The sequence below is a fragment of the Corticium candelabrum genome, chromosome 22, assembly GCF_963422355.1.
Source record: "Corticium candelabrum chromosome 22, ooCorCand1.1, whole genome shotgun sequence".
NCBI lineage: Eukaryota > Metazoa > Porifera > Homoscleromorpha > Homosclerophorida > Plakinidae > Corticium > Corticium candelabrum.
Window position 1 is genome coordinate 2,895,166 of NC_085106.1, and position 27,896 is coordinate 2,923,061.

General features: G+C 43.4%; 8 protein-coding genes across 9 annotated transcripts; 2 read left to right on the forward strand and 6 right to left on the reverse strand.

Moving 5' to 3' along the window:
• Window positions 1–387: 387 nt before the first annotated feature.
• LOC134197708 (putative ammonium transporter 1) lies at window positions 388–2,899 on the reverse strand. The gene is made up of 10 exons (XM_062667055.1): window positions 2,773–2,899; window positions 2,664–2,702; window positions 2,325–2,603; window positions 2,152–2,249; window positions 1,982–2,086; window positions 1,889–1,918; window positions 1,588–1,830; window positions 1,390–1,528; window positions 773–994; window positions 388–698 (listed from the first exon to the last, which is right to left on the reverse strand). Exons 1-10 carry the CDS (start codon window positions 2,897–2,899, stop codon window positions 469–471), a joined length of 1,512 nt encoding a protein of 503 aa, XP_062523039.1. The 3' UTR covers window positions 388–468.
• A 1,873-nt stretch (window positions 2,900–4,772) lies between these two features.
• On the reverse strand, window positions 4,773–6,959 carry LOC134197422 (glycosyltransferase 8 domain-containing protein 1-like). Its single transcript, XM_062666745.1, has 6 exons — window positions 6,645–6,959; window positions 6,494–6,581; window positions 5,879–5,979; window positions 5,654–5,820; window positions 5,361–5,461; window positions 4,773–5,193 (listed from the first exon to the last, which is right to left on the reverse strand). Exons 1-6 carry the CDS (start codon window positions 6,957–6,959, stop codon window positions 4,994–4,996), a joined length of 972 nt encoding a protein of 323 aa, XP_062522729.1. The 3' UTR covers window positions 4,773–4,993.
• A 7,229-nt stretch (window positions 6,960–14,188) lies between these two features.
• On the reverse strand, window positions 14,189–15,528 carry LOC134197510 (uncharacterized protein K02A2.6-like). The gene has a single exon (XM_062666848.1). The coding sequence runs from the start codon at window positions 15,517–15,519 to the stop codon at window positions 14,362–14,364; it is 1,158 nt and encodes a 385-aa protein (XP_062522832.1). The 5' UTR covers window positions 15,520–15,528; the 3' UTR covers window positions 14,189–14,361.
• Window positions 15,529–16,407: 879 nt separating this feature from the next.
• LOC134197709 (uncharacterized protein K02A2.6-like) lies at window positions 16,408–17,241 on the reverse strand. The gene has a single exon (XM_062667056.1). The coding sequence runs from the start codon at window positions 17,239–17,241 to the stop codon at window positions 16,408–16,410; it is 834 nt and encodes a 277-aa protein (XP_062523040.1).
• A 2,604-nt stretch (window positions 17,242–19,845) lies between these two features.
• On the reverse strand, window positions 19,846–23,849 carry LOC134197321 (NUAK family SNF1-like kinase 1). Of its 2 annotated transcripts, none has more exons than XM_062666615.1 (7): window positions 23,688–23,849; window positions 22,455–22,602; window positions 22,245–22,365; window positions 21,553–21,704; window positions 21,297–21,362; window positions 20,858–21,113; window positions 19,846–20,794 (listed from the first exon to the last, which is right to left on the reverse strand). In XM_062666615.1, the coding sequence occupies exons 1-7, from the start codon at window positions 23,744–23,746 to the stop codon at window positions 20,034–20,036; spliced, it is 1,563 nt and encodes a 520-aa protein (XP_062522599.1). In that variant the 5' UTR covers window positions 23,747–23,849; the 3' UTR covers window positions 19,846–20,033. The 2 variants fall into 2 exon arrangements, with proteins under 2 accessions (XP_062522599.1, XP_062522600.1); XM_062666616.1 differs by having other exon boundaries at window positions 22,455–22,654.
• Window positions 22,687–26,505, forward strand: LOC134197320 (guanine nucleotide-binding protein-like 3 homolog). The gene is made up of 24 exons (XM_062666614.1): window positions 22,687–23,061; window positions 23,130–23,182; window positions 23,241–23,292; window positions 23,352–23,434; window positions 23,503–23,628; window positions 23,713–23,773; window positions 23,828–23,865; window positions 24,012–24,083; window positions 24,194–24,257; window positions 24,323–24,426; window positions 24,480–24,624; window positions 24,680–24,704; window positions 24,777–24,839; window positions 24,899–25,016; window positions 25,080–25,145; window positions 25,225–25,312; window positions 25,367–25,421; window positions 25,492–25,582; window positions 25,638–25,677; window positions 25,746–25,840; window positions 25,900–25,950; window positions 26,011–26,133; window positions 26,197–26,239; window positions 26,308–26,505. Exons 1-24 carry the CDS (start codon window positions 23,049–23,051, stop codon window positions 26,415–26,417), a joined length of 1,779 nt encoding a protein of 592 aa, XP_062522598.1. The 5' UTR covers window positions 22,687–23,048; the 3' UTR covers window positions 26,418–26,505.
• LOC134197322 (EKC/KEOPS complex subunit Tprkb-like) lies at window positions 26,416–27,200 on the reverse strand. The gene has a single exon (XM_062666617.1). It carries the CDS (start codon window positions 27,069–27,071, stop codon window positions 26,517–26,519), a length of 555 nt encoding a protein of 184 aa, XP_062522601.1. The 5' UTR covers window positions 27,072–27,200; the 3' UTR covers window positions 26,416–26,516.
• Window positions 27,082–27,862, forward strand: LOC134197324 (ragulator complex protein LAMTOR5 homolog). Its single transcript, XM_062666618.1, has 4 exons — window positions 27,082–27,162; window positions 27,270–27,331; window positions 27,388–27,502; window positions 27,587–27,862. Exons 1-4 carry the CDS (start codon window positions 27,128–27,130, stop codon window positions 27,642–27,644), a joined length of 270 nt encoding a protein of 89 aa, XP_062522602.1. The 5' UTR covers window positions 27,082–27,127; the 3' UTR covers window positions 27,645–27,862.
• Window positions 27,863–27,896: the final 34 nt, after the last annotated feature.

The following is a 27,896-nucleotide window of genomic DNA, read 5'->3' on the forward strand; positions in this document are numbered from 1 at the left end:
AAGGCTGAGCGTGTCTGTCAACTGTTGTATAGAAGTTTGAGTATGATACACAGTACTACTGTGCAGAATTTTCCATGTAGAAGGACCCATTAATAATACCTGGGGATCACAGCAATTGACTGAAAAATTTCAGGATTTTTACGGTCTTTTACTTTGAGTGCTGTGCAGTAGTGGGCAAATCAACATGCAACTGTTTCTCTGTCACTGTGGTCTGTTTAGTTTATGATTGATTTATATTTAATATTGTTAGTTTTGTGATCAGTAGTTTGTATATATTACATGTATTAGAACAAGTGTATGTATGACCGTTCAAGTTTATATGCATTTATTTAGTGTATAATTTTATTGATACAGTATGTTTTATTTAATAGACAAGAAGTTTGAATTTTCTTTTGTATTTGTTCAGTTCAACGTGCACACAGATCTAGGTTAGGCAAAACATTCACAACAACTAGTCAGATGACAGTTCTAAACAGTAAAGACTTCTGTTCTTATATTTGTGGGCGATTTGGGGTTTGCAGGCCTTGTTTGCATACTCTCAACAGCGTGATCATTTACAAAGTGTTGACCATTTCTTTCCGCTTCTCTAGTCTCTGTTGCCTGTTGAGAATCAATTGGATTCATTGGCAGAATTACGTGTCCGTTGGATAGGAGCATGGGTTTATCATAAGCTGGCTCTGAGTGTTTGATGTCTAGACCTGGAAAATTCAACATGTGAATTATGTTGAACATGTGTGATTACAGTATTGGAGTGTCTGTTGATTGAGTTTACCAGCTATTTCCATTTCTCTTGACACTCGAAGACATCCTAAATACTTCATTATTCCAAAGTAGACAGCACTGAGCACTCCTGCCCAAACAGTGATGACAAACACTCCGAGGAGGTTCCAGAGAAAGAATAGAATGGATCGACCATCCCAGTTGTAGAACACTCCATGCGTTGAGTCGAGTAGCCCTTCAGCTAACACACCCCAAACTCCTCCACCAAAATGAACTAGAAACATTGAAGTCAGAAAGTTGTTGTATTTTACGCGTAATGTATAAATTTTGGTGTATCAGTTGGTTATTTTAGTGCCGTCTTTAGAGTGAACATTGAATGTGTGCATGCCTCTCCTGTCTCACACTCAGTTTCTAACGTTAGGTCATGACTCTGCTGCCATAATTAAATGTCAGCCAGTCACAAGCAGTTTGATGCTCTCTTGCAATTACAATATTGTCTTTCAAGGCTTCTGGCATTGTTTGGAAATGTTTATAAATGTGTACCTCTACAAAGAGCTAGGTTACCCTAGTTGTTTGTCTGCTAGCAGGATTACTCATAAATGCGTGAACGGACTTGAGGAAATTTGGCAGGATGATAGAACTTTGTCTTGTTAACTGATGTCTATATACCTGCTACTGCGTCCAAAGGGTCGTCAATTCGTACTTTTACCATTGCCCAGCTGACAGCGAAGTAGACTAGTGCAGCTATTAGTCCTATGACGAACGCCCCATATGGCCTTACAGCATCCGCGCCAGCACATATTGCAACCTGAAGGAAATGAGCAAAATTAACTTTTCTGACCAGACGGGAATCACGCACACCCTCACTAGTCCGGCCAGTGCCCCGTTGATTACTGCCGATAGACTCCATCGTCCAACCTCTTTCTCTCGTCTGTTCATCCATCTCTTGATTGTCAGACCCACACAGGATCCAACGGAACCAGCAATGGCGGTGTTGGTTGCGACGAGTGCGAGGATGGCAGCGTCTCCTGGCTTTGTGATGGATGTGTAAGATCCGACGTTGAACGCAAAAAAGCCAAAGAAAAGGATAAATCCGCCCAAAGTAGACATCTTAAGTAGGAAACTAGACAATTAGTTGCAATTGAATTAGGATGTGTCATTGACGTACTGTAACGGTGTGTCCTTGGATGGTATTCACCTATAGAGTAAATTTAGGGTAAGTTTTGAGGTGTCATTGTTTTTAGTCAATTTGTGTTGTGACCTTTCCTTCTTCATCAAAGCGACCGATTCTCGGCCCGAGGATGTATGCTCCAATAGCTGCTGCAGCACCGCCCACCACGTGCACGACACCACTACCAGCAAAATCCTGAAAAATGTTGGCGTGTCGTTACAAGCTACAACTGAACTGTATACTGTTCAAGTCATATGTACTCTGTAAACGATGTTTTCGCCTTGGTATGACACTCCAACCGTCAGCCATCCGTAGTCGGTATCCCACGCCCAGTGGGCAACGACAGGATACATGAAACCTGCAAAGATGGCTAGCTAGTTGTACGACGTCATTGGCACTAAATGTATTCTATCACTATATAGTGTCTACGCACCAGTGCAGAGGACGCTGAAGAGCATGTAAGCGAGCAACTGTGCTCTCTCTGCCACTGCACCGCTGACAATGGTAGCCGCAGTGGCGGCAAACACGAACGACTTGAACCATCCTACTAGATTGGCATCGCTGTAGTCAATCAGGAAGAAGTAATTTCCTCCGATGAAGGCGTTGCCATGGCCAGACGAAAACGCAAAACCGACGGCGTAGAAAGCGATGCAGCCAATGGCGGCGTCGAGAAGGTTTTTGAATAGGATGTTGGTTGTGTTCTTTGTGCGCACTAAACATTGACCATCTATCAATACGTGAGTTTGAATGATTTCTTGAGGAATTAACTCACCAGATCCTGCCTCAAGAAAAGCAAATCCGGCCTGCATGACTTTAGGTATGAAATGAAAGAAAGAACGCTCTAAATACTTCTGATTGCCTTTATATAGAAGGGTACTTACAGAAGATGATCATGGATAGAAGGATAAAGAAGGCATCATCAATACTCTTTGCAATCGAGGGAGGCAGCGTGAATGGAGTTTCAGTAGTAGAAGCATTGAGAGCAGATGAAGCAGTCGAACCGTCCATCTTCGCCAGGAGGTGCACGTCTAATGACGTCGTTACATCCCTATGGTAGATATAAGGGAGCCACTGTAGCTAATGTTGTCAATCCCAATTATAGGACCAGAAATATTTTTGTCACTTCCTACATAGCTAGGCATGGGCATCATGTATACTAGTAGATTTATTCGTGATCAAGCATGCATATTTGCATGGTTTGCGCACAGCAAAAACATCTTGCAGGTTTTGGGAAAAGCAGACTAGACTATTAACTAGCAGCGATGTCACGCGGCTTGAGCGTCATGACACTTACATTGAAGTACTGCATGCATGACTGCATGCTATACTATATCTACAGTGTATTTGCGCGTATACGGCTGCGTAAATAGAGCGAACAACTCGTAGATTTTACGTGAATAGTGGAAATACAGCGGATTTCTCCAATAAAATATAGCCGCGTGGAGTTCTTTTTTTTTAGTTTTCACTAGCTGCCATGGACGATTGGGCACAATGCCAATCATTACTCAGTAACTCTATTGTACCGAAATGCTGTCGTCAATAGCTAGGCAAAATGGGAAGCTGCAGATAGACTCTAGGGATGTCAGAAACGAGTTACATGCTAGTATGGCAGTTGAGCCATGAAACGTTCGAAAGTTCTAGAAACGAGAAGAGCATGATTGAGCAAAAGCACAGTGACAGGCAGCACGCGTGTATACAGGATACCAGTACACTTCCGGGATTTTGTGGTGACTGGTGTATACACACATTAAGTCATTAATTACATTAATTTTGTTATGTCTAAAAATATGGTGTCTCCTTGCTGCTTCAGTCTTAATCCGTCCATTGATGGCGTCACAGGAGATTGGGTTTGCCGGAAATTCTGATACATGGGAACCGGGAACCAGATCTAATGGCACGTCTCAGACCTCTAGGCAGTGATTAGGACATAGGAAATGTCTAGATGTCTCAAGGACATTTGGTTTACCCAAACCAAATTTCCTAGGCAATTGCATGGGCTCGGTGTTTTATTGTAAAACTATAGTCACCCGATCTAAATTTCTTAGAAAACTACACTAGTAGATTTGTTTTTCTTAATTTTAGGCGCCTGACCTAAATTGTATAGGAAATTTACTCACACCAGTAACCTACTAACTGTACTCTACCTGGATAGGCGTGCTCAATGTTTAGCTAAGAAATCCGGCGCGCCCAAGGAACTGTTCGCATGTCTCGTCTTTTAGTTAGGAGGTCGCGGTGCGAATCATGAAGTGTTTTTCGTGCATGCTGCTGGACTAACTGATGTGATCTGTGATCAAGCTAGTGCAAGTGCAAGTTGAGGGGGGGTCGGTGGAACAGATGGTAGAGCGTTGGTGATGACATCCGGGATCTTGTATTCCGTGATAAGGTTCGATCCTGGTGGAGGCGACGCTGTCGCAGTTTCCTTGAGCAAGAAACTCACTCACACTTGCTTCTCTCGACTCAGGAGTATAAATGAGTACCTGGTCATTGACTGGGATGGACAAGACCGTTGGCTTGGCAGCAACATCATGCAGCAGACAGGTACGTGTGGGCCTTGGTGTCCAGTCCCAGAGCTGCGTCATTGTCAGTGCCCCTGGATGACTCTGGCCAAGCTCCAGGTGGATTGTAGCGCTGGTCCCAAGACTCCACGTAGCGCATGGAGGCCCTGTCTCTAGAGGCAGGGGGAGCTATCTCCGCAACTGACCTCAAAGTCGACGTCGAAAGACGTGGAGGGCTTAACATTTGTCCATTGTCCATTTTGTGTGTGTGGGTGTGGGTGTGGGTGTGGATGTGTGGGTGTGCGTGCGTGCGTGCGTGCGTGCGTGCGTGCGTGTGTGTGTGTGTGTGTGTGTGTGTGTGTGTGTGTGTGTGTAATGATATACATTTGTACTTCTACTAAATAAAGTTATAACTATACAATTGATTTTACTAATTAATCAAGTTTGTGCTTTAGTGAAGAGGTAGCTCAGCTCTCTGAAGAGCAACCAGAGTAAAACTACTTAAATACACACATGTACAAAGTTTTTGTTTGTGAAAGATATCTCCAGATCTAATAGAACAACAAGTAGTAGTTGGAAAAGTACTATATTTTCTTTATATTATAATCTATTGTTTGTTTGGTGAATTCTTTGGATATGCATTTGACAGTTTTGGAACTTCCAGGGGATCTGGCACTTGATATTTTTTCCATATGTGAGCTCCATATTGTTGTGGAAAGTGCCATGGTTTATTTTCACCGTTCCAATGCAGAAGTTTTGCCTTTTTCTCTAGAAATTGTGTTGGATACCGACCTCCAGCACTGTAACCTGGCAAAGCAGATGAAAAACATGGATAGATGGATTAATGAGCAAACAAGCATGCAGGTAGACATGCAGACTAATACATATCTGATCCATTCAGTTGGACAGGTTAGAAACAGCTTGATGGTGGGAAAGAAATTGCTACTCAATATACAACGATCTTCTTTACTTACCTAGATGTCGAACATGCCAATAGGGGTTTACCAGTGAGAAGAGACCATGGAAAACTGTCATAAACACTGGCTGATCACCTGCTTGAAAGAATATTGTTTCTCTGTGAAGAATGTGAAATGTTAGTCTGGCAGCCTTCTAGTAGTGATGCGCCCGCGCGGGCACGCGCGCGCGCACACACACACCACACACACACACACACACACACACACACACACACACACACACACACACACACACACAGTAACTAAAAGGCAGTTTAAATCAATTAATTTGTTTAGCTTTTAGCCGTAACCTTGCATTTAGTTCTGTCCAGTATTCCAGCTGCTCTGTAATGTTTCTTTCTTTCCACTTTATTATGTCAGCAACAAACAGGCCACTGTTGACCATACAGGTTGTGTCAGGAATTTCAAGCTGTTGTACTCTCTTGTTACGATAATTCAGTATCTCACCATATGAACCCTGGAAACAGACTTTGTATTGAACAGTTGAAAGAGAGGCAGGGTAATTTGTGCCATACACGAGTAATTGAAAAAGTTTCATCAATTTCTTGACATAAAGTAGAAAAAGCTGCAACATGTTTCTTGGATATCGTAGTAGAATATAGCTCTTTTATGTCACCTAATTATAGAAATTTGATATTGAGGCACCTACATGATAGGCATGTTTATGGTACATGCATGATGGATGTTGATGCTTTAAGTTATATAAAGACTGATGATCTTGTTTGCAGTGTGTAATTGTCATTATAGAAAGCGAAGTTTAAATGATATGTTTTACAACACATTTAGTGAAGAAGAGGTCAGTATCGTTTTTCAGTTTGTTGGTGTGTCTGTCAGTCACTCGGTCAGTTAGTCGGTTTGTTTTCTGTCTTTCTGTTTGTCTGCTTGTAGTGTATATACACTAGTGATTAAACTTAACTTGATCACTAATTTGTCAGTTTATCTTTAGTTTACCCGTCATCAATTTGTATTTCTATCTGTCTATCTGCCAATAGGTCGCATTGCTTGTGTACATGCATGCATGCTCTAAATCGTTGTGTTTGTTGTTTTATTTGCTTGTGATTGTTTCACACACGCACACGCACACGAACACACACACTTGTGTTTGTGATTGTAACTCTAACAAATTCTACCTTGAACTATGCAGTCATCATCCATGTAAATCACTCGACCATCAAAGTTTGGAAATATCTGTGGAAGATAGTAACGACAAAATGTGATCTAAAGAATACGAAACAGCCAATTCATACACACAAGTGTATTATGAGACTACATGCAGCTTACTGGGTCAGAAAATTCTTTCCAGCGCCTTCCTCTTTGAGAAAGTAAAATCCTTCCTCTGATCCAATTGTTATTAAATATGATTATCTCTCGTTTGACAGCTTGTAGCTTTACTGTATCCATCCAAATTGACAAATGATTGGCTCCTTCTTTATTGGTCACCAAGTGAAACTTAAGGGAGGCATTTGTGTTACTCTGGATGGAATTTACCAAAGCTGTTAAACCAGTCAGTCGATGTGAAGGAGCTCCAATAAGAATATGAATAGTATTGTTGTTATCGACATCATCTGTGCGAAAGAAGAAAAATTGTTTTACCATTTCAAAATTAATTAGGCTGCCACAGACTTGTTAGCTAGTATATTTAATTGATCTGTCAGTCACTGTGTTGTTATCCATTCTATTTGTCGGTGTTTGGATATGAAATAGTCTATGTGTGTCTATCTGTCTGTTCATAGGTACTTGTTTGTCCGACCTCTGTTTGTCGGTATGCCTGCCTACATGTCACAATCTGCAACTACTAGTAGTAGTATGTATACAACTAGTAGTAGTAGTATGTGTACAACTACTAGCAGTAGTATGTTACTACTACTATTTTGGAAAACACACACACACACACACACACACACACACCACCACCACCACCACCACCACCACCACCACCACCACCACCACCACCACCACCACCACCACCACCACCACCACCACCACCACACGCACGCACGCATGCACGCACACACACACACACACACACACACACACACACACACACACACACACACACACACACACTTGCCTTTAATGGGTCTTGAACAGAACAGCAGACCTTCTTGGCATTTGCTAAATGACGTCCAATGCGTTAGTGGATATATTTCAACGTAGACTGCACCGGTTAACTCACCATATTGCCTCTCCTGCAATTTTCTGATTATCAGACGAATGTCCATTGAGATGACATCTCACTTCCCTGACTGTAGGAACATGTTTGTCACGTTTGACCAAATTCTGAAACCAAGCTTTAAGGTCTTCTGGATCCAGCCAATGAAATAACAGCAAGGCAGTGAGTAAGAAACAGCAGTAGGCAGTGATTTTAACAGCTTTGGAGCAAGTCAGGATTTTTCGTAATTGTCTTGTGATCAAAATATTACACGTGAATAGATGTAAAGCAAGTAAGTATACATATCTAGACAACTCTGTCTACAAGCGCGCGCGCGCACACACACACACACACACACACACACACACACACACACACACACACACACACACACACACACACACACACACACACACAGCCCAAGCTGACTAACTCTTACGTGGTGCGGGTGGCCCTGAGACTACATTTCACTACAGTACAGTTATTCTAATTAATTAATCAATCTCTCTACTTATTCATGGTTTAGAAGAGCATCTCTTACCTTAGCATCAAAAAATACGGTCCGACTTCAACTGTCACGTTACTCTCACACTGGAAACTGGTGTTTGTGGGAACACATTATCTTAGTGATAAACAGGGTGCCAATGGGTAGGGGAGGTTTCTAATAAGCGGACACGAATCGTGCCTTGGTCTGGGAAATAGAAGAACTGGGTTTAGTACTTTATTTACACCCTAATGTCGTGGTGGACACTGCTGTTTGTGGCAACACACCATATTGTAACGAGTATAGAGTGGTGACAAAGGTTTGGCAGGTTCTAACTAAGTTCAGTGAACACTGCTGTCTACTATTTGTTGAATTTATTTGAGTCGTTGCGTAACATTCAAGATCTACAATGTGAAAGAGCTACTACACACGTACAGTATATTTATTTTAGCTTTTCTTTGGTTTAGTTGGGAGTAACACAAAAGTGTTCATTTTGTTCTGGGAATGACAAGGGCGGAGAGAGACTGGGTTAGTGTCTTGTGATCATGAAGGTCGTCATATGACCATCAATTGACATCTGTCTGTTTTCATGTGATGCTTTTAGTTTGATCTGATGATGACAAGGTGGTGGTGTCCATATGCATAGATCCATCTAGAGACAGGTCTAGGTGTGACATGTCGACTAGATGTGTGAACAATACAATGCAAGGAATTCGAGTTGGATTGAGCAAAGGTAAAGTAGTAACTAGCTGTAGTACAGGAGAGCACGTGGGGCGTGGCGGAATCTGCGCAGCAGTAGCGACAACGTGTAGCGCGGGTTTGTCTGTATCTAGTGCAAGAATCAGAGTCACCACATTGACGACGAGGCGTATTCACGGGTGCAGAGCAGGGCCATGACGACTCTGATCGGTAAAGTAGGCCATTTTGACGACGACAATGACGAGTGGGAGCATTACGTCGAAATGTTGGCGTTCTACTTGGATCGCAGCGACCAAGATTGAGGACGCGACCCAGCAGCGAGCAGTGCTGCTGAGTGTATGTGGGGCAAAAACATACAAGTTGATCAGGAGTCTGTTGGCACCAGAAAAGCCAAACGCAGTCGAGTACTCTGCAGCGGTTCCGATTTAACAGCAGGAACAGGCGAGAAGGTGAGTCGATTCAAGCGTTCGTAGCAGACTTGAGACGACTGTCACAGGATTTCGAGTTTGGAGAGACCCTCTCCGATATGCTACGAGACAGGTTGGTGTGTGGTGGTAATCACCCTCGTATCCAGAAACGTCTGCTACAAGAGAATTTATGTTTGACGATGCCATGAAAATAGCGCGCGCTATGGAAACAGCCGAAAGGAATTCCGAGGAAATTCAGGCCAGCCTGACTGCATCGTTGCAGAAATTGGATGACGTGGTTCACCGAACGCAAGAAGAGGTAGTAGAAAACGCTAAACTGAAATGTTTTCGTTGCAAGGGAGCTCACTCACCCAGCTCATGCTGCTTTCAGAAAGTCAGAAAGCCTGAGTGTTGGAAATGTAAGAAGCAAGGCCATGTAGCGAGGGCATGCAAGAGTTCAGGGTTTGCCGGAAAAGCCAAACACAAGCCTACACACCAAGTAAGGGCTGATTCGCCACCACAAGCAAGAGCGACAGAGAGCAGGAGCTCTGGTTCTGATAGCGAAAGGCTGTATTCAGTACATGTGGTAGGCCAGAAGAAATGAGCGAAACCCCTTGTTACGTCAGTCACCATCAACCATAAGCAACTCTGGATGGAAATAGACACAGGAGCATCAGTATTGTTAATTAGTGAGCATACATTGCAGAAGATTTGGTCAAGGGAGAACGCCCTTGGACTACGCAGATCTCACATCCATCTCCGCAGTACTCAGGTGAGCAACTTCATGTGATTGGTGAGTTAGATGTCAAAGTACGATATGACACTCAGGGGGAGTAATTCCATTACTAGTGGTTCGAGGGAATGGCCCTAGTTTGCTGGGGCGGAATTGGATGGCCACCTTGCGTTTACGTTGGGACGAATTGCTTCAAACAAACCACGTCAATCCTGTGGCATCACTAGAAGAGAGGAAGGCACACAGTCACTTGGCAGTGATTTCCAAGTATCCAGAATTGTTCAAAGAGAAGTTGGGTTTGTTGAAGGGCACCTCGGCAGTGTTATCGCTGAAACCAAATGCAACGTCCGGTTCCGTAAGCATACAAGGCGAAGGTGGAGGCGGAGCTGAAGAGGCTGCGAGAAGAGGGTATGATAGAGCCGGTAATCTTCTCAGAATGTGCATCCATTGTACCGGTAATGAAACAGAACGGTACCGTTAGAATTTGCGGTGATTACAGACTTACTGTTAATCGATCGGTTAAGCGTGATTAACCCGTTGCCACGAATAGAGGACATATTTGCCAGCTTGTCAGGGGGCAAAGGTTCACGAAATTGGCCCTGAGTCAGGCGTACCAGCAGGTACATAGCCTTAGAAGACCAATCCAAGGAGTATGTTGTGAGCAATACGCAGTTGGGGTTATTTAGGTATAACAGACTACCGTTTGGAGTATCACCTGTGCTCTCCATCTTTCAGCGTATTATGGACAGTCTGTTACAAGGCATTCCAGGAACGGTATTGTACCCGGGCGACATTTTGGTAACTGGGAGATCCACGAGAGAACACTTGCACAATTTAGACGTGGTACTGGGAAGGTTAGCCAACGCTGGGTTACAGCTGAAGTTGCAGAAATGTGCATTCGTGGAGAAAGAAGTGAATTATCTAGGTCATCGGATTGACGCGAGTGGCCTCCATCCCAATGGTAACAAGGTACAGGCCATCAAAGAAGCGCCACAGCCGAAGAACGTAGCGGAACTGAGGTCCTATTAGTCTTCTCAATTATTTTGGACGGTTTTTACCAGACCGGGCGACAAGGCTTGCACCACTGTACAAGTTAACACGGTATGGAGTTCCTTGGGAATGGCAGGAGGAACAACGGACTGCGTTTCAGAAGTCCACTGAAGATCTACAATCGGACAACGTCCTGGTTTATTTTGACCCCAAATTGGAGCTGTCGTTGGTGTGTGATGCATCCCTTATGGGGTCAGTGCAGTCTTATCTCACCGATTTCCGGACGGGTTTGACAAACCTATTGCATTTGCGTTGTGAAGTTTGGCACCAGCCGAAGTCGGCTACGCGCAAATAGACAAGGAGGCACTAGCCATTGGTTTTGGAATTCGAAAGTTTCACCAGGACCTCTGTGGGAGAGAGTTTCTGATCTACACGGACCACAAACCACTGGTCACGCTATTGGGTGAAAAGAAGGGTGTACCGGTCATGGCATCAGGGCGAATGCAACATTGGGCCTTGATGCTGGCCGGGTATCTATACACCCTTGTCTATCATAAGGGAGTAACCAATGCGAACGCGGATGCCTTGAGTCGTTTACCAACAGCGACATGCCCAGCTTCTACATATGACCGTATGATGCGGTATTGTCTGTGCACATACTGGAAGTCACAACAGCTGAGCCGGTCACGACCTCACAGATTCGCCGTTGGACGGAAAGAGATCCCATCTTATCGAAAGTGTTGCACCATGTTCTCAGTGACTGGCTGAAGGAGCTGGATGATTCAGCATTGCAGCCGTACTGGAATCCACTGAACGAGTTGAGCGTTTTAGACGGCTGCATGTTAGGGGAGACTCGAGTAGAGGTGCCACCGCAGGCAAGAGAACGGGTCTTAAAGGGGAAGTCCAACAAAAATCAACGTGACCTGTATTTGTAGATCTCACTGAGACAAATCGATTGGTGTAAGTTATGCCGTCATCTTCGCTTCCCTTACGGAGAACGGGCTACGTTATTATGGTGTGTAATGTGCTCAGATCACTTTACCCCAGAGTCTTTTGATACAAATTGGAAAAGGGTTAAGAGATTGAAGTATACTGCACTGCCATCTGCTATAACACGCACATCTGTACCTTGTAGTGAAAACAAAGCTATTTCTTTAAAGAAGCGATGAAGAAAATGGAAAATGAGTGTAGATCGCTTCCTATTCCAATACCGCCCGACACCACATGCGACAACAGGAGAAACTTCCGCGTTTCTCTTGATGGGGAGGAGACCGCGCAGTCGGTTCGATCTCTTACATCCCGATTTGGCTCAGAAGACTATACGGAAACAACGACAACAGAAACGCGACCATGACAAGATGTGCAAGGATAGGATATTTGAAGAAGGACAGCACGTCTATGTACGTAATTTCAGCAGAGGTTCAAGATGGCTGTAGGGTGCAATACTGGAGAAGACTGGACTTGTTTCATTCTGCGTCCAGACGGCAGATGGAACAGTAGTCAGGCGGCATGTAGACCTGATTCGCTCTAGATTAGCAGGAGAGAAATGTCAGCTGCAGGACGCTACCGCATTACCAGCTTCCGTGAAGCTAAGCAATGAAGAGTGGGATGACGGAACGGAGATAGCAAGTGGAAGAGCATTGCTTGAGCAGCGTTCTAGCCAGGATTTTTGCCAACCGTCGATATTACGTCATTAAATATAATGACGTCAAATAATGACGTCATCAAATGTTTGATGTCGACATATTTGGTAATGACATCATAGAATTACTTTATCTGTTCCCTACTTGTATTAGAGTCAGATGCATGTATATAGGTAGTAGTAGATATTCTACGTTCTATAGATGAGACAAAATGCGATAGACATAAACTACAATTTTAAAAAGAAGTGTGGTTAGCTAACTGTAACAAAATGTCAGAAGACTATATTTAGAGTCTTGAAGTTACTGCATGATTGGTAGGCTATCTAATATTGCCACTCAGATCTTGTTGAAAGCTCATTGAACATAACCTTGCTAAACAAAACACAGACAGATAATACAGCAGATTATTACAATGACAAGTTGACTTAATAAAACTGGAATATTATGAGCTGACCTAGAAGAGTAAGGGGTGCAAAACATGAGACTGAAGATATACAGCAATTAGTAGAACACCTAGTACCTGCTGCAACCACAGTCTCATTAGCAGTTCTTTGTGTGAAGCCTCAACTAGACACAACATGCACTTTCTAAGATTACCAGATGACATTAGAATATGTATTGTTCTGTAGCAACTTTGTGACCATCAAGACCACTAACGTACGCCTTTAGGTAGATCCGTGATCCCACACTCTAAGCATGCTAAGGCTTTCCGATTTGGTTCCCAACCGTCAATAATTGCTGTTTTCTCCTCCTCAAACATCCCTTCCTTGTCCCAACCGTCAAAATGACGGTACTGGCGAGAACACTGCCTGAGGAGACACCGCCAAGTAGGGATGAGCAATCACTCATGATCGTGCAGGGAGGAAATAGGAAGCACAGTGACACCGCCAGTGTCCTCGGCCTTACGTAATTACGGAGATCAACACGGATCTCTAAACAGCCGTGTAGACTGGACCTAGAGTGTAGATTTTTTGTAGTAAGTAAAGTAAGGACGTTGTTCTGTTCAGTAGAGGGACTTATAATGTTAGCAAGGAAGGGATATCGATCCATGCAGTAGTTAGCGACAACGTGGAGCGTGGGTTTGTTAGTGCAAGAATCAGAGTTACTACACTACCCTCAACTGACGAGAATTGATTTCTGTTAATTAATTCATCTATTTTTTCAGCGATGTCTCAGCTGCGCAGGTCGCCGACCGTAGTTATAGCGTGGTAAGATAGAAGCGACTGTTCAGGCTAGGCGAGAGTGTAATGTAAGCGCATGCGCATGCATGTTTAAACTGTTGTGTTGTGACTTGTTTTGAAACACTACATGGTGACAGGAGATGGCAAACATACCATCCGAACCTTTCGATTTTAGAGAGCCAAACGACTGACCGAGGAGGAAGCGACAGTTTGACCAGTCCTTACGTACAGTAGTGCCTCTGTGGACGGACGGACGGACAACTGGAATGCAGCGCATGCGCTCAGTGTTATCGCTAAGTCTGTTAGCGTGCCAGTTGATGTAATGATGTCTTTAGATGCAAGAGGTATCCACTACCTATCAGATGTCAACAGTCCCGCATACCAGTCAATGTGACCAGCCCTCTTCATATCATTGGCTCCCAAAATTTATTATTTTTATTTTATTATATTTATTATTAAAATCTAAATTTACTAAAATTGATTTAAAATTAGATTTAAGGTGGAACGTGTAGCATAGGACTCAAAGATTGGTGAGAATTAATGTAATTGAACACAAGAGACACAACAAAGAAAACATGTATCCGTTAGCCGGCTATCCAAATGACTGAGCTGCCCCGCCTATGAGACCCCGGATGCCACATCATCTCCCTCCTTTCTACGCAAAACCCAAAATTTACAGCACTATGATTATATCAGTTCTATAGCCTCTCTACACTGTCCACTCTCCATATCTTGTAGGTGGTATCGCCTTTGTAGTACGCTGACTCCTTCTTGGCTGCTCTACTCCTGTGGCAACTTCAGGTGCACTCAACTCGTCTTCAGTACCATTGTCTAAGGACTCAGGCTCTGTGTCACTGCTAAATTGATCCTCTCGTTTGTTGTCTCTATTGCTACCTGCGACGTCTCTAGGCTCTAGATCTGGTTCATCTTGTACTAGCTGCTGGGTTGGTAGTTGATTTGACCGTGGGTGCAGTCTCAAGTGATCCACGTGAACCTTTTGTCTTACTCCCGTGTCTGTATACTGTACTATATAATACCTCTCCCCCAAAACTTGTACTACTCTGGCGTTTCTCCACTTTGGCATCTTTGCGTGACGTACCAACACCATATCATATGGTCTAATTGCATTTCTCTCACTCGCTGTTTGGTCGTGACCTCTCTTTTGTTTTGCTTGAGCCTTTTTCACCGTTTCCTTCAAAGTCTTGGTCAACACTGAGGACTTTTGTGGCGGCTTTAGTAAATCCAGTTGACATCGCAGATCCCTATTCATCAGGAGCCTTGCTGGAGAAACATTTGTATTGCTATGGCTGGTATTTCTGTAGACTGACAAAAAATCTGTCACTACCTCTTCCAAACTTGCCTTTCCGTTCTCCATGCCTTTCTTGATTGCCCCTTTCAACGTTTTAACAAAACGTTCCGCTTGTCCGTTGCTTTGGGGATGGTAGGGAGGTACTAAGGTATGACGAATACCCTGTTTCTTACAGAAAGTTCTGAATTCTGACGACACGAATTGGGGCCCATTATCTGACACGATTTGCTTTGGAATACCAAACCTTGCGAAGATGCGACGAAGTTGAGTAATGGTTTGGCTCGCTGAAGTTGCTCCCTCAGGTAGCTGTATTACCTCAGGCCATTTTGAGAACGCATCAACCACAACAAACCACATTTTTTTGCAAAATGGTCCGGCAAAATCAATGTGAATTCTTGCCCAAGGGCACTCAGGAAACTCCCATGGATGTAAGAGTACTTCTGGTGGTCTATCAGCATGCACAGCAGAATTTTCACAATTTCGGGCCATACTCTCTATATCTCTGTCGATACCTGGCCACCATATGAACCTCCGTGCAAGTTTCTTCATCCTCTCCATACAAACGTGTGCTTTGTACAATTCTGATAGTAACTACTCCCTTATTGCCTTTGGAACCACTATTCTAGGCTCTTCTGCATGTTTTAGTATACATCCGTCACACACTGACAACTGATGCTGGCATGCAACAAAATCCAAAAGAGCTTTGGTCTTAACTGTTGAAGGCCAGCCGTCATTGATGAATTTCATAACTTGTTGAAGAGTGCGCTCCTGCTTTGTATATCTTTGTAGTTGATAAAAAAGAATTGGACCATTATTGATGAATTGAGATTCCATTGTGGCTATATATCTTTCTGACTGATCTTCATATTCCTCATGTCCAACTGGGAGACGGGATAGACAGTCTGCATTCCCATGTTCAACTGATCGCCGGTATTGAATTTCATAGTCATACTGTGATAACTGGAGTGCCCAGCGAGCAAGGCGCCCACTTGTTCGGGTAGGAGTTGTCAGTTTGGTAGGATCAAAAACTGTCAGTAATGGTCGATGGTCAGTTCTGAGAACAAACTTTCTACCCAGTAGGAAATGTCAAAATTTTCTAGTCCCAAATATTATGGATAACGCCTCCAATTCTATCTGAGAATAATTTCGTTCAGCTTTTCTCAAAGACTTTGACGCGTACGCCACTGGATGCTCTTTCCCTTCTGTCACTTGGAACAAACATACTCCTAAGCCTTTTTCGCTTGCGTCACAGGCTAGTCCCACGGGAAGAGACATATCATATTTTGCCAGTATTGGTAGAGATGTTAACTCTTGTTTCACCCTTTGAAAAGCACTTTTCTTGCGTTGATGACCAGTTCCATTTTGTATCTTTCTTCAGCAGTTGATTTAGAGGTAGAGTATGGCTAGACATATGTGGAAAGAATTTTCCAAAATAATTAACCATGCCTAAGAATGATCGTAACCTGACTGGTCTTTAGGTGCTTTCATCAATTGTATTGCCTTATTAACTCTTTCATTTGATACTCTGATTCCTGAGCTGTCAATTATATGTCCCAAATATTGCACAGATGGTTGACAGAACGAGCATTTGTCTCTTCTAATACGGAAACCATGTTGCTGTAACTTTTGAAATACTTGGGACAAATTCTGCATGTGTTCTTGTTCATCTTTTCCTGAGATAAGAATATCATCCATATAGATGCAAATTCCTCTCGCGCCTTCCAAGACTTTGGCTATTGTTCTCTGGAAAATGGCAGGCACTGAACTGATTCCAAATGGTAATCGTCTATATTTGAACAGTCCTTTGTGCGTGTTAATCACCAGCCACTTTTGACTTTCCTCGTCCACCCGTAACTGGTTGTAAGCATCCTTCAGATCAATCTTGGAGAACATTTTACCCCCAGCTAGGGAACTAAACATCTCTGCTGGTATAGGGATTGGATATTGATCAACTACCATAATCCGATTGAGGGGTTTAAAATCACCGCATATCCTGATATCACCGTTCGGTTTAACAATGTTCACTGTTGGAAAAGCACATAGAGTGATGTTAACTGGTTCTAATACACCGTTTTTCACGTTCCTTTCCAATTCCTTCTCGATCTGTGCCCGAAGATGCATAGGAGGTCGCCGGAATGGAAAAACCTTCAAATCCGCCTCTGGTCGCACAGAGATGCCCACAATCTCACTGCAGCAACCCAGTTCATCTGGAAATAATTCTGAGAACTGCTGTAATAGTTTCTCCACTGGTGCTGCAATCTCACTTGATTCTGTCAACATTACACCACCATGGTTTCCCATACTTTAAGATAGTCTATACACACTGTCGCCATCCCAACCTTTTTCACCCAATCCATTCCCAGCAGGTTTGAGCCTTTTCCTTGTCTCACGTAGAATTGAATAGGTGCAAGGTTGTTGCAAAATCTAACCTGACCTGTCATCATGCCCTTAAATCTCATGATTCGACCTGAAGCATTTTGTAGCTGCTCCCTCTCCTTACTCAACTTGGGCTGTCCCAATTTCTTCCACGCTATCTCATCCATCAAGGAAACGTCCGCTCCTGTATCAACTCTAAAAGTTAAGAAACAGTCATTCACTCGTACCTTCACCTCAAGTTTCCTTAATGTATCACGAACAGTTTCTGCACAGTAAACATTCTTTGTGACAGAGTCAATGCAATAACTTGATTCTTCATCCTCCTGAGACGAGCTTCCTTCTAAATCTACCTTCTGGGAGTTTCGAGCTTGTTGTACCTTCTTTGTTCTCTGAAGTACATCTCCTGGTTTAGCAACTTTGCCACGCCTAAATCCCAATGATTTTTCTTGGTTCTTCGCCGTCTTCTTCGTACATTCCCATTGGTAGTGTCCTTCTTCTAGACATTTCAGAAATAAACTTCTGTGAGTGTCTTCCGTGATATTGTAATCTGTAACAGCTAAGTTCAGGTAGAACTTGAACGAATTTTTAGTGCCTCTTCACTACACCAGCAATAACAATGAGCGCATGCGCCGCATTCCAATGTCCGGCCGTCCCTAGTCTCGCGTAGACAGCCACTCCCCCGTCAACGGAAGTCAAAAAGGGGAGGGGATGACTGAGCGAGACTTAGTAGGCCGTCCCTTGGTCTACCTCTAGAGGTATGCTGTAACCCTAGCGCATGCGCGCTTCTTGTTAAATTTTATAACTAAATATATAACTCACTAGTTCTAAATATGACCAAAAAATCTTTGAAACATTTATTGTATTCTTAATATTTTGCATACTATTAACAATTACATTCAACAACTATTCTGTGACTGTCCGGGGTTGACTGTCAGTCATCGATTGGTTGGTGGTGCCTCTAAACACTTTAACTTGTCCTCTCAATGCTTGGATGATACAGTTAAAACGTGCAACAATATAATTAAGTCTTGCGCATGCTTTACCAAATTAGGTGTAGACTAGAAAGATTTTAGTTGGATATAACCGCATGTGGAGCATTTCATCTTCAACACTCTAAATGTATTATTGCCTAGTGGTGTGACTAACTAGGAGTAATAACCAGGATACGTTAAATACTGTCTAACTTGAAGATTGCACTAGAGGAGGGGCTACTAAGTTAATGAATATGATGTCTGCAGTATGTTGGGAAGACTCATTGCTGTGCTATGAGATGCACACAGTCAACAGACAACAGGAATCAGTGTGTATATACATACTTACATGGACACCTGGACTGAAACTATGCCAATAACTTTACTCTTGTCCTGCATTACAATATGACCAACTTTCACATACTAATGCAACTTCGGTTGTTGACCTACCACGATCCATAATCCTGGTCTTTATGTATGGATCCCGGGCTTTGTGTAGAAATGACCTGCAAGGTGTGACTAGAAACTAACTGAAATACTGATAAACATAATTTCAATTGGTTTGACAGGTGCCCATAGCTAGCTGTAGTGGTAGACCCTCAGATGGTTATTACTAATTATTACTCACTAATTATTACTCACACCTGCACGTTCTAAGCTACCCAACAGCTAGTCATAGATACACTGTAGTAAAATCAAATTTATGCTACTCGAGAAGTGTGTGTGTGTGTGTGTGTGTGTGTGTGTGTGTGTGTGTGTGTGTGTGTGTGTTTGTGTGCTCGCCTACTGAACTAATAGGACGTAGTTGAAAAACACTTGAAGTTATGAATTAAGAAACATCAGCCCTAGGTATGTCTCTAATTAGATAGGAGTAACCACTAGAGCAATATGCCAACTCTAGTAATAAAGCTGTGTAATGTTCTACTGCCCATTTCAATTTCTGTTGTGCATGATGTGTAATGTCGAGTCTGTTTTTGGGTATATCCATGGGCCAAACGCTTATCAATCTCTTTGACCTTTGTACATGCATGTCAGCAGTTCTATATCTATTTTTGTTGGTCGCAGTTTGATCTATCTTTGTCTCGTTGTATACATACACACGCTGGCAATTCATCGCTCGTGGGCAGAGACTTGTAAGCAGTGGTAGTTTAGAGGGAGATTGGGAAAGTGAAATGCATTGTATGGGAGACGTGGGTGTGTATATCTAGGGTACGGAAACTGGAGCAGGTGCAATACAAGCAGATGCTCATGTGACAGGCTGAGAAGTGTACCACCAACGCGTGGTCTAGAAAATTTAAATTGAACATGCTGACAAGCTCAGTTGGAAAACCTCAAAGACGTCAATTCGACTGTGGCTCATTGCTGATACCTATACAGTTCAAATTTCTTTGAGACCAGTAATTAGTTCTTCAAGCTAGTCTTTGTTGTTCTCACGTGTTTACACAACTACCGCCTCCTTTCAAGGAACTCCATAGTGAAAATCCGGGAAAATAATTAATTAGCATAACAACCACAGCGGCATGACACATCAGACATATTGACATCAATTCTTTTCTATTTTTCTTTTACAAATATTATCATAAAAACTCTTGCTTATAAAAACCCAGTGTTTCGGTCTAAACCTGTTCATGTCCGTGGATTTACACATGTTATGAAAACCTCTTATAATACAATAGTATATACACTAGTAAACAGAATAAAAATCTATGTTCTGTCACTGTGCATCTAGTTCGCTTTCGTTAGTATATCTGACCCTTTGAGAAGTTGTCCAAACAGCTTCCGTACAACTCTGTCTGTCAATCGCGTTCGTCCCTTCTTGTCCGATTGGATCGACACAGTAGAGAGCACCGTTGATCTATTATCAACATTCAGTTCTGAATCATCGACATCAGGCTTCCTGATAGCCGAAAGAATCTCGGTTTTCACGTCTTCCAAATGTTCTGCGTAGCCACTGTCTGTACTTTGTGTCGACTCTACTCTCGGTCGATTGACTTTGTAAAAGAGACTACTGTTGCTAAGGTTAGCAGCACTCGAACCAGTACTCTCATCACTGCTGCTCTCCGAGATGCTTTCATGCTGTAGTTTGAGTATCCTCTGGTGAACAGGGCTCAAGAGCTTGGGCATCCGTACGGGTGAACTCTCAGGACTACTCATCGATAGCCAATCCCTATTGACACTCATCCCTCCAAGTGCAGGGTGTTTTTGGTCACTGAATCTTCGTCGATTGACAGGATTGGGGCAACCGGTGGTCGGTGGATGAGGAGCCGAATGTTGAAGACTCAATGTCCTGTGTCGGTTCAGTGAGGTCCGACTTGCAAATCGTGTCATCGATGCCTTCGATGCTAGAGCAAGGAGTTTCGGTTTGACCTCTTCACTCGGAGTATCATCATATCCCTCAGACAACCAGGGATGTCTATTGATATCTTCTATGTTAGCCCGATGGTCTGGATTGGGAGACAGCATATGTTTGACAAGCCTGCGAACGCCTGAACACAATGAATCAGACATTAGCTCTCTTACAGATACGCGAGTTAAGTTTATCTACTTACCAGTAGGCATCCGTCTGGGTATGTGGAAAGTACCACTGGAGACACATCGAACCAAATTCCTCGGATCTCGGTCATCAAACGGCATGGTACCGCAGACAAGTGTGTAGAGGAGAACACCCAAGCTCCAACAATCAACTTCGGGTCCAACATACTTGATACCTCGGATCATTTCTGGTGCCGCATACAACGGACTGCCACAGTACGTAGAAAGATAGGCGTCCGGACTGAACGTGTTGGAAAGTCCAAAGTCAATAATCTAAAACAGCAAACAATCACATGAGTGCCTCGCACAAATAGCGGTCACCACTTTGTGAGTGGTTTCTCAACACATTAGAATAAGCGACAGCAGACAAACAGAATAAGCAAACACACACGACGGTTACACACAAGCATGCACCAACTAACAAGCAAGCAACACAGCAGTCAACGCGAAGCCCACCTTGACATTCTTGTCTTCATCCAGCAGTATGTTCTCGAGCTTCAGATCTCGATGTGTCACACCGTTCTGTAAACACAACATAACAGGTCAGTGAGATGGATAAGTTACCACACGCGCGATCCGTAGCCACGATACCGCTTCCCCGGTGACCGAAAAGAAAACTCAGCGGAAGAACACCAAAGAAAAGCCCGCCCAACCGAACGCTAGCGATTACGGTCAGTGTAGGTTTTCAGGTCCACAACGTAATGGGACTCACCTCGTGACAGTAGTGCACCGCCGCCACAACTTGTCTGAACGTGCGTCTCGCTTCTGTCTCTGAGAGTGTCTTTTTCGTCGCTATGTAGTCGAATAGTTCGCCTCCGCTTACGTATTCCATCGCCAGTATTATTCGCTGCTTGTCTTCCATTACTAACCAAAAAAGAGACACACATTAGAGGTTATGTTTATACTAACATCAATGTAGATAGCATATTACATTAGATATGTGTCGACCACAGCGACTAAACTCGAGGCAATTATGGTTGAAAAGGAAGTCGAGTGCATAACCCCGTAAGACACCTAGGTGTTGTTTACGATTGTAGTACGGATTCGCGAGAACCAACGCGAGGTGGAATAATAACCCGCAAGGGGCGTATTTATTTTGTTGTCATGAAATCTGAGCCAATACCGATTCGAATGTCATGCAGTGTAAGTGTCGTCTCTCACGAAGGCGTGTGCTAATAACCCCCTCGAAGTAAAGATGACATTTGATGGGTTCCTCTCGCAATCGCTCTGCTATCGCGCCCACCACGTCTACCTCCCCCGTTCAACAACGTCTGCAGTCCTTTCCTTGTGTAGTTGCAAGCGTCAGCACGCCTGGCGCCTTACATTTGCGTGAGTGCGGCTAACACGAGGAAGCAGGGGCGGCAAATCCGATTCAGTGATTATGATATGTACACACTGACTGACCTTCGAATATCTCCACGATGTGCGGATGCCGTAGTGCTGACTGAATCGCTACCTCACGCCGTACGCGCTGCATTTCCTTCTCGTTTTTAATACTCGACTTCTCAATCAGCTTCAAGGCAACCTAATACAGAAAGTTGCTCCATAACAAAATTATTCTCGTTGAGAGGGTGAGGTGTCGCATGTTAGACAAGAAGGGCGCGAAAATCTCACCTTTTTGCCCGTGTTCAAGTCTTCTGCGAGCTTTACTTTGCCGTATGTTCCCGAACCGAGAGTTCGCACGATACGGTAGTGACCGATGGTGTGTCCTCTTCCCGTACTGCCTGTACTGCTCGTACTGCATCCACTGATGACAGACATCCTGCAAGACGACGAGCACTTTGAGCAAATGAATCAAGTTTGTGATCCAGTGGCTAAATAGAGAGTGGCCTAAATGAAATCATCCCCGGGTTGTGGCGATGATATGGCTGCAGCTTGGTGGGTGGAGCTATAGTGTTGTTGTATATCGCGTCTGCATACTGTCGTCATGGGACTGACATCATCGATTAGTTCCGCCCTAAACACTGCCCCTCAATAAAATTAGGCACGTGACGCGATGGAGTCTCATTTCAGTTTGACGTCAGCAGTAGCATATTTATCGTTTTCGTAACCAGTTCATACGCACGTACATCAAAAAAAAGTGTTTGAAAATGGAGTCCGTGCGAATGTCTCAATGCACTCATGACATAAGCACGAGACATCCTGGTATCCGATTTGGACTGTACCACGTGCGTGCGTGTTCAAGGAATCGGCGCATCCGGGAGGATCATGGTTCGGCCAAGTAAGTTTTCAGTCAAACCGGCAAAAATGCTAAGCTCACGACCTTGTTTTGTTCTAACCACTTCCTAGAGAAAAAGAGTAAGAGAGTACCGGCCAGGAAACGATACAAAATAGAAAAGAAGGTCGATTTAGAGGTCGCTATAAATGGACGACGGTTTCTCTAGCTCGTTTACGCTCTAGGTTAGAGAACATAACAGAAAAGAGAGGAAGCGCTCTAAATCTAAGACAGGAAGTTGGTTGACAACAGCATCGTAGAACTAGGACTTGCTTGACCAGTTTCCGTTCCAACAGAGACAAAGAAAGATCCCGGAATACCAAATCTATTCCCGTTCAAAGACCAAATACTGAAACAAGCGGAAGAAAAGAAGAGACGGGTAAATTGCGGAAATTTTCGAGCAACCTCCGAGACTTTTGTTTTCGAAATTTTACGCACGTGACGTAGCTGGAAGAAGTGAAACAACGACAGAAAGAGCAGAGAAAGAAGGAGCATGCAAAGAGACGTAAACTCGGTAGTCTACAGAACTTGCAGAAAGATGCAGCTCGTCGTTCTGCAGACTTTGAGAAAAAGGTAAAGCTAACTTACGCACTAGTTAGGTGCTAATTAAGTAGAGAATCTGTCATGCTGACCTTAAGCTTTCGTCTTCTTGAATAGATGACATCGTCAAGTAGTCCCCAAATGTACTCATTGCCTGCAGCTGGTAGTAATACAACTGGTGAGTCTGGCCGGCTGTTGCTTGCTCTTATAGGTTTCCACTCCCTCTGACTAGATGGTTCAAGACACGCTTACGTGAAGGAGTTCAAGAAGGTGATTGTTTAGCAATGGTGTCGCGTTTCTGAGGTTTTACACACTATGAATCCAGAATTTACTAGTCTTGTCTCGACAGCCCACTCCCCCACTCTTTGTTTAAATTAAATTAACTTATTGTAGCTAATATATTTCTCTTACTATAGGTGGTTGATGCGGCTGATGTCATTTTGGAAGTTTTAGATGCCAGAGACCCTTTGGGATGCCGCTGCCCACAAGTTAGTGCACGTTTGCCTACGTACATAGGTTTCAGGAGTATTTAGATCTTGTGGGAAGCCAAATATTAGTCTATGAGATGTAAGCTCTGAGTTACCAATTAATGGTTTAGGTAGAGGAAGCTGTATTTGCATCTGGACCCAACAAACGGCTTGTCCTACTTTTGAACAAAATAGGTATGCACCACTCAAACGGTGTTGTTCTAGTCACTAAATGTCATTAGCTACATACTGTATGCTAGACCTTGTGCCTTCTGATAATGTAAAGGACTGGCTCAAGTACTTGAGACATGAATATCCCACTGTCGCATTCAAGGCATCAACTCAACAACAACGTCAGAACTTGGTATCTATAACTAAATATGGCATCATTTGATGTGTTTAGATAATTTGGTTTAGAGTCAAAGTAAGGTATCGACAAGCTTGGCTTCTTCTGATTTGCTGGCAAGCAGTCGATGCCTTGGTGCTGACACACTGATGAAGCTTCTGAGCAATTACTGTCGCAATGCTGGAGTGAAGACTGCTATCCGTGTAGGCATAGTTGGTATGTAATTATATCAAATAGGTTATTTGCATCACTGATGGAGTGTTATGTCTAGGCTTTCCGAATGTTGGAAAGAGCAGGTTGCTGTTGGTGTTTCCTCTGTGCTTCCCTTAGTGGATATATGATGTTAAAATTTGCTCTTGTTGGTGTAGTGTTATCAATAGTCTAAAGAGATCGAGGGCATGCATGGTTGGTGCCATTCCTGGAGTTACCAAGTTTGTCCTCTTACCTGATTTCTGATGTGTCATCTCTGGTAACGATGCTTGATTGCCAGAGCTATGCAGGAGGTGCATCTGGATAAGCATGTCAAATTATTGGATTGTCCTGGTATAGTGATGGCATCTGGTAAGGGACTGGATCAAGCCACAGCAGTCTTAAGGAACTGTATAAAGGTAAGTGAGTGAGATATAAAGCAGCTAGTTATCAGATAACTGCATATATCGTATTTGTTTTAGGTGGAAGATGTAGTCGATCCTGTGTCTCCTGTAGAAGTGATCATACAGAGATGCCAGAGGGATCAGGTGTGATAATATGTAGCAAATTGCTTCTATTGTTAATAATCTAATTTTTAGTATATCCAACTGTGCCTGTACATTGTAGGTGATGGAGCAGTATGGTATACCCGAATATGGAGATGTCGGCGAGTTTCTTTCGCATTTGGCTTTGCGGAAGGGAAAACTAAGAAAAGGTAAGTGCAAGTTGGTGCTGAATGAACAGCACGTGAGAGTTGGTTTGTCCAAAGGAGGAATTCCTGATATGGCTGCAGCAGCCAGGAGTTTACTTCAAGACTGGAATAGGTACAAGCATAACCAGGAGAGATCATACAGAATACATTGTGTTTGTAGACTGCTTGCTTTTTTTTGTTAGTGGGCGTTTCCGATTCTACACCCACCCACCTGAGACACAAGTGGAGGTGTCAGCAAGAGTTGTTGCTGAATGGGGAAAGTGTTTTGACATGGTCGACTTCTTTATCTTGATTTTGTTATATAGAGAATCACTAATATTTGTTGTAGGCTTCTTTAGAAATGGAGGAGCAGGAGATGGTCTTAGGAGGTACTTTGTTAGGAGACTGAGTGAAGGAATATTCTGTGTTTGATACATTTTGTGGTTTCAAAATTCAGATATTGAACAAAGTGGTGAAAGTACAGGGCTACTTATGGAATCAGGTCATGCTTTAGAAGCTGCCTCACCAGATGCAGTCAACTCAGAGGAAATGGCAGGAATTGAATATTTTTCATTGGTCGATTGCGTCATAATGAGTCGATTTCTCTGAAGGTGGTCAAAAGTGATTCTGATTCTGCACCAGAGCTAATTGATTTATCTCAGGTGAATATAATGCTTCCTGTTAGACTTTAACCCGGGTTACCGTTGTGCTTGGTCATTAAGGTAAACATGGTGGTAGCAATAAGAGATGTAAAACGCAAGGCCCCCAGTGCTAGTAGGAAACGCGTACAATACGGCATGTCCAAGGAAGCACTGAATCCCCAAACAAACAAATTGGTGAAGGAGGTGATTAGCGTCAACGGGTCAATGACATGTATTTTAAACTTTGTTTGCATTTGCGTTGTACAGGCGCTGAAGGCCCGGAAGAGACGGAACAAGAAATTCCAAAGAGGTTTGTTATCATGAACTGTTGTACTCCCGTGCTCGTTGTGCTAGCTTGGCTTGTCTAATTGTTTCCAGTGGTTGATGACCTGGAGGTCGGTACAAGTGGATTGTCATTGAGTTCACCGACAGCGGCACGGACAGATAGTGATTCTGACTATGATTTTGAGAAAGATTTTCAACTGTAATTTGTTAGGTTCATGCGTGCGTATGATACTAGACCAAACAACATGAAACCAACTGAAACCTTTGAAATATAATTATGTGACCAAACTACAAACATGCACTTATTTCATAGCCTCTTTGGTAGCCATTCGCGATACCACAGCGTATAGTAACGAGGAAATTGCAAGTTCATCTTGTGGTACTTTGTATAAATTCTTTACAAGCGGCACATCAGCTAGGTCTGTCAAACTGTCCAAATGGACCAGTTTGCCTTTCACCTGGTCACAGGCTGCTCTGAGAGACGTGGCGTTTCTGTCGTCTATGACGGCAAGAAGCACCTCTTGGCTATCATCTGATATTCCGAATTTCTTGAATGATTCTGATATGTTGTTAGAAGGAGACAAATTGAAGATTATTTCTGTATGAACAGTTTTTGTTTTCATTGATTCGTTCATCAGGCCATGAACGGCCTTGTTAGCTGACGCCAGTAGTTGGAACGGATCAAGAACAAGTTGTGGTCGCAGTAGAGCCGCTGATAGAGCACCTTCCATGATTAGAGATCTCAACTCAGATGCGTTGGTTACTTGAGTAAAAAGAGCCATTCCTGTGTACACGGAAGGGAATAAATCCAGAGCAAATAATCCATATCTCTCATCCATAGCTGGTCGTAAACGCATGCGCAGTCACATGCAGACCGTCTGCACGAATCACGTGGTTTACCAGTTGTAACATCATGGAGAAAGAACTGGAGAGGCAATTGGATGAAACGTAAGTTCTGGATCGCTTTCAGACAGTTTGTCTAGGATGTCAGTGAATGACGTCAAGCGCCGGATTGAACCAGTCAAACAACTCCTTTTCTTTCTTTCTTTTACTAGAATGAGTCAGTCAGGAGTTGTCGGTCTGGTATGTGCAGACTCTAAGGGCCTCTGCCTAGGAGGTGTGACGTAACGATTTCCGCAACAATTGGTCACTCTCAGTTCATTTGTTTCGCAGCAAGGGGTAACGGAACTGCTTACGCAGCCGCACACATCACTACACTCGCTAACAAGGGACGCGAGCTTGCGCCCTACGGGTCGGACCCTGTAATTATCCTGGAGTCTCCTGGTTGGTGAGTCACTTTCACAATTTTGCTTCGTTTGACGTCATCCCAGCAGGTGGAGTGCTAATTAATTAACTGTGGCTTTAACTTCAGCAATGTATTGATCAAGCAGCAAGGCGGCATCACTTTGGCGGTCAATAAAATTCCCTAATGACAGCAATCTTGACAGATAAATTGGGATCTCCTACAGCTGGTGTAAAGAAAGAGATTGCAGTCATGATCTAGGAATGATAAGAATACAGTGTTTACATTCATGTGTACATGACAATTAACGTTTTCAGATTGTGATTGTGTCATATTGGAGCATGCTATGAGTAGAGCCTAGGCTTTAGTTGCAAATTTACTCGAAAGTTGGATGGAACAACACAACACTAATGGAAGTCTCTACAGCCAGATAGGTAGG